The 1,612-nt window shown below is 55.5% G+C and overlaps 1 protein-coding gene across 1 annotated transcript in view; it reads right to left on the minus strand.

The window, feature by feature from the left end:
• OBSCN (obscurin, cytoskeletal calmodulin and titin-interacting RhoGEF) overlaps positions 1-1,612 on the minus strand; it is a 225,824-nt gene that overhangs the window by 64,629 nt on the left and 159,583 nt on the right. Inside the window, exons 47-48 of the mRNA XM_010847289.1 lie at positions 1,226-1,489; positions 787-898 (exon numbers count right to left, since the gene is read on the minus strand). Of these exons, the coding sequence (XP_010845591.1) occupies positions 787-898; positions 1,226-1,489 (376 nt within the window). The remainder of the gene's footprint in view (positions 1-786; positions 899-1,225; positions 1,490-1,612) is intronic.

Genomic DNA, 1,612 nt, shown 5'->3' on the forward strand with positions numbered 1-1,612 from the left:
TGTGGCCCCTTCCACGGCCTCTTCCTTCTTTAGACCCTTCATGAACTTGGCAGGCAGGGCTGGAGGTGGTCAGAAAGACACAAGCATATCACGCGTCCTGAACTCACAGAAGCAACAGGATACAGAGAGTACACAAGAGACACAAAACCCAACTGGACCTGGCCCACCTGCTGGGGTGCCAGCACACACTGTGACTGTGACTTTAAAAGGTCCAGCGGTACATGTGCCACGGAACAGACACGGGACAGACACGGGACATGACAGGGAGAACGGAATAATCATGGAAAGATAAGGAGCAGACTAGTGAGTCAGCAAGGTAGAAACGGGAACTGAGAGCAGAGAGATGATTCTGTTGTTGTTCAGTGATTAAATTGTGTCCAACTCTTTGCACTCGCGTGGACTGCAGCATGCCAGGCAGCCCTGTCCTTCCCCATCTCCTGGAGTTTTCTCAAATTCATGTCCATTGAGTGGGTGAGGCCATCCAACCATCTCATCCTCTGTCATCCCTCTCTCCTCCTGCCTTTCATATTTCCCACATCAGGGTCTTTTCCAACGAGTCTGCTCTTTGCATCAGGTGGCCAAAGTGCTGGAGCCTCAGATGAGCAGCCACCAAACGCCAGTCCATGTGGTAACATGCAGTCCTCACTCCTGACAACGAGCCTGGCCAAAGACCTCTCCTGCCCACACACTCTCCCCTGCAACCATTATAGCCGAGCCATGATCTCTAGCTCACACGCTGCCCCGTCCTGCCCCAGGCAGTCTTATTTCCATCTCAAGGGCTTCGGTCCAATCCTCCAGTCCTCGTGGACCACCGTGCTCAGCTCACAGCACAGTATGGCCGTGCTCCCTTCCGTGGCCTCTGCATGGTTCAGACCCTTTGTGAGCTTGGCAGGCAGGGCTGAGGAGGGCTACGAAGTCCCTGAGAACATCAGACTCTCAGGGTAACTCTCTCCAGGACACAAAACCCCACAAACTGCAAAAGACCACAGCACGAACAAGTAAAGAGATGCACAGATGGTGAGGGAGGCAAATGTCCCGGAGGGAACAGCGGACACAGCACTGGACACTGCCATCTACTGAACGAGGAACCTGGAGCCAACAGACATCTGCAGGGACCCAGGTGCAAAGATTCAAAAAGGCACAGAATCCTACAGTGGAGCCAGTGACACAGAGACCACACGCAAACACGAAGCCACAGGTCCCTGGGGCCTCTCACGGTCTTTACCCCTGACGGTGAGCGTGGCTGAGGTCCTTTCCTGCCCGCACACGCAGGAGTACTCCCCAGCATCCTCCACGGTCAGGCCACGGATCTCCAGCTCACACACGGCCCCGTCCTGCTTCAGGCTCACTCTGTCCCCGGCTCTGAGGGTCTCGGGCCCCTTCCTCCACTCCACGGGGGCCGCCTTGCTCAGCTCACAGCGCAGCTTGGCTGTGGCCCCTTCCACGGCCTCTTCCTTCTTTAGACCCTTCATGAACTTAGCAGGCAGGGCTGGAGGTGGTCAGAAAGACACAAACACTATCACACTTTCTGAACACACAGAAGCAACAGGATGTGAACAGTGCACAGAAGACATAAAACCCAACTGGACCTGGCCCACCTGCTGGGGTGCCA

This window comes from Bison bison, unplaced genomic scaffold, assembly GCF_000754665.1.
Source record: "Bison bison bison isolate TAMUID 2011002044 unplaced genomic scaffold, Bison_UMD1.0 scf7180017864248, whole genome shotgun sequence".
Lineage (NCBI taxonomy): Eukaryota > Metazoa > Chordata > Mammalia > Artiodactyla > Bovidae > Bison > Bison bison.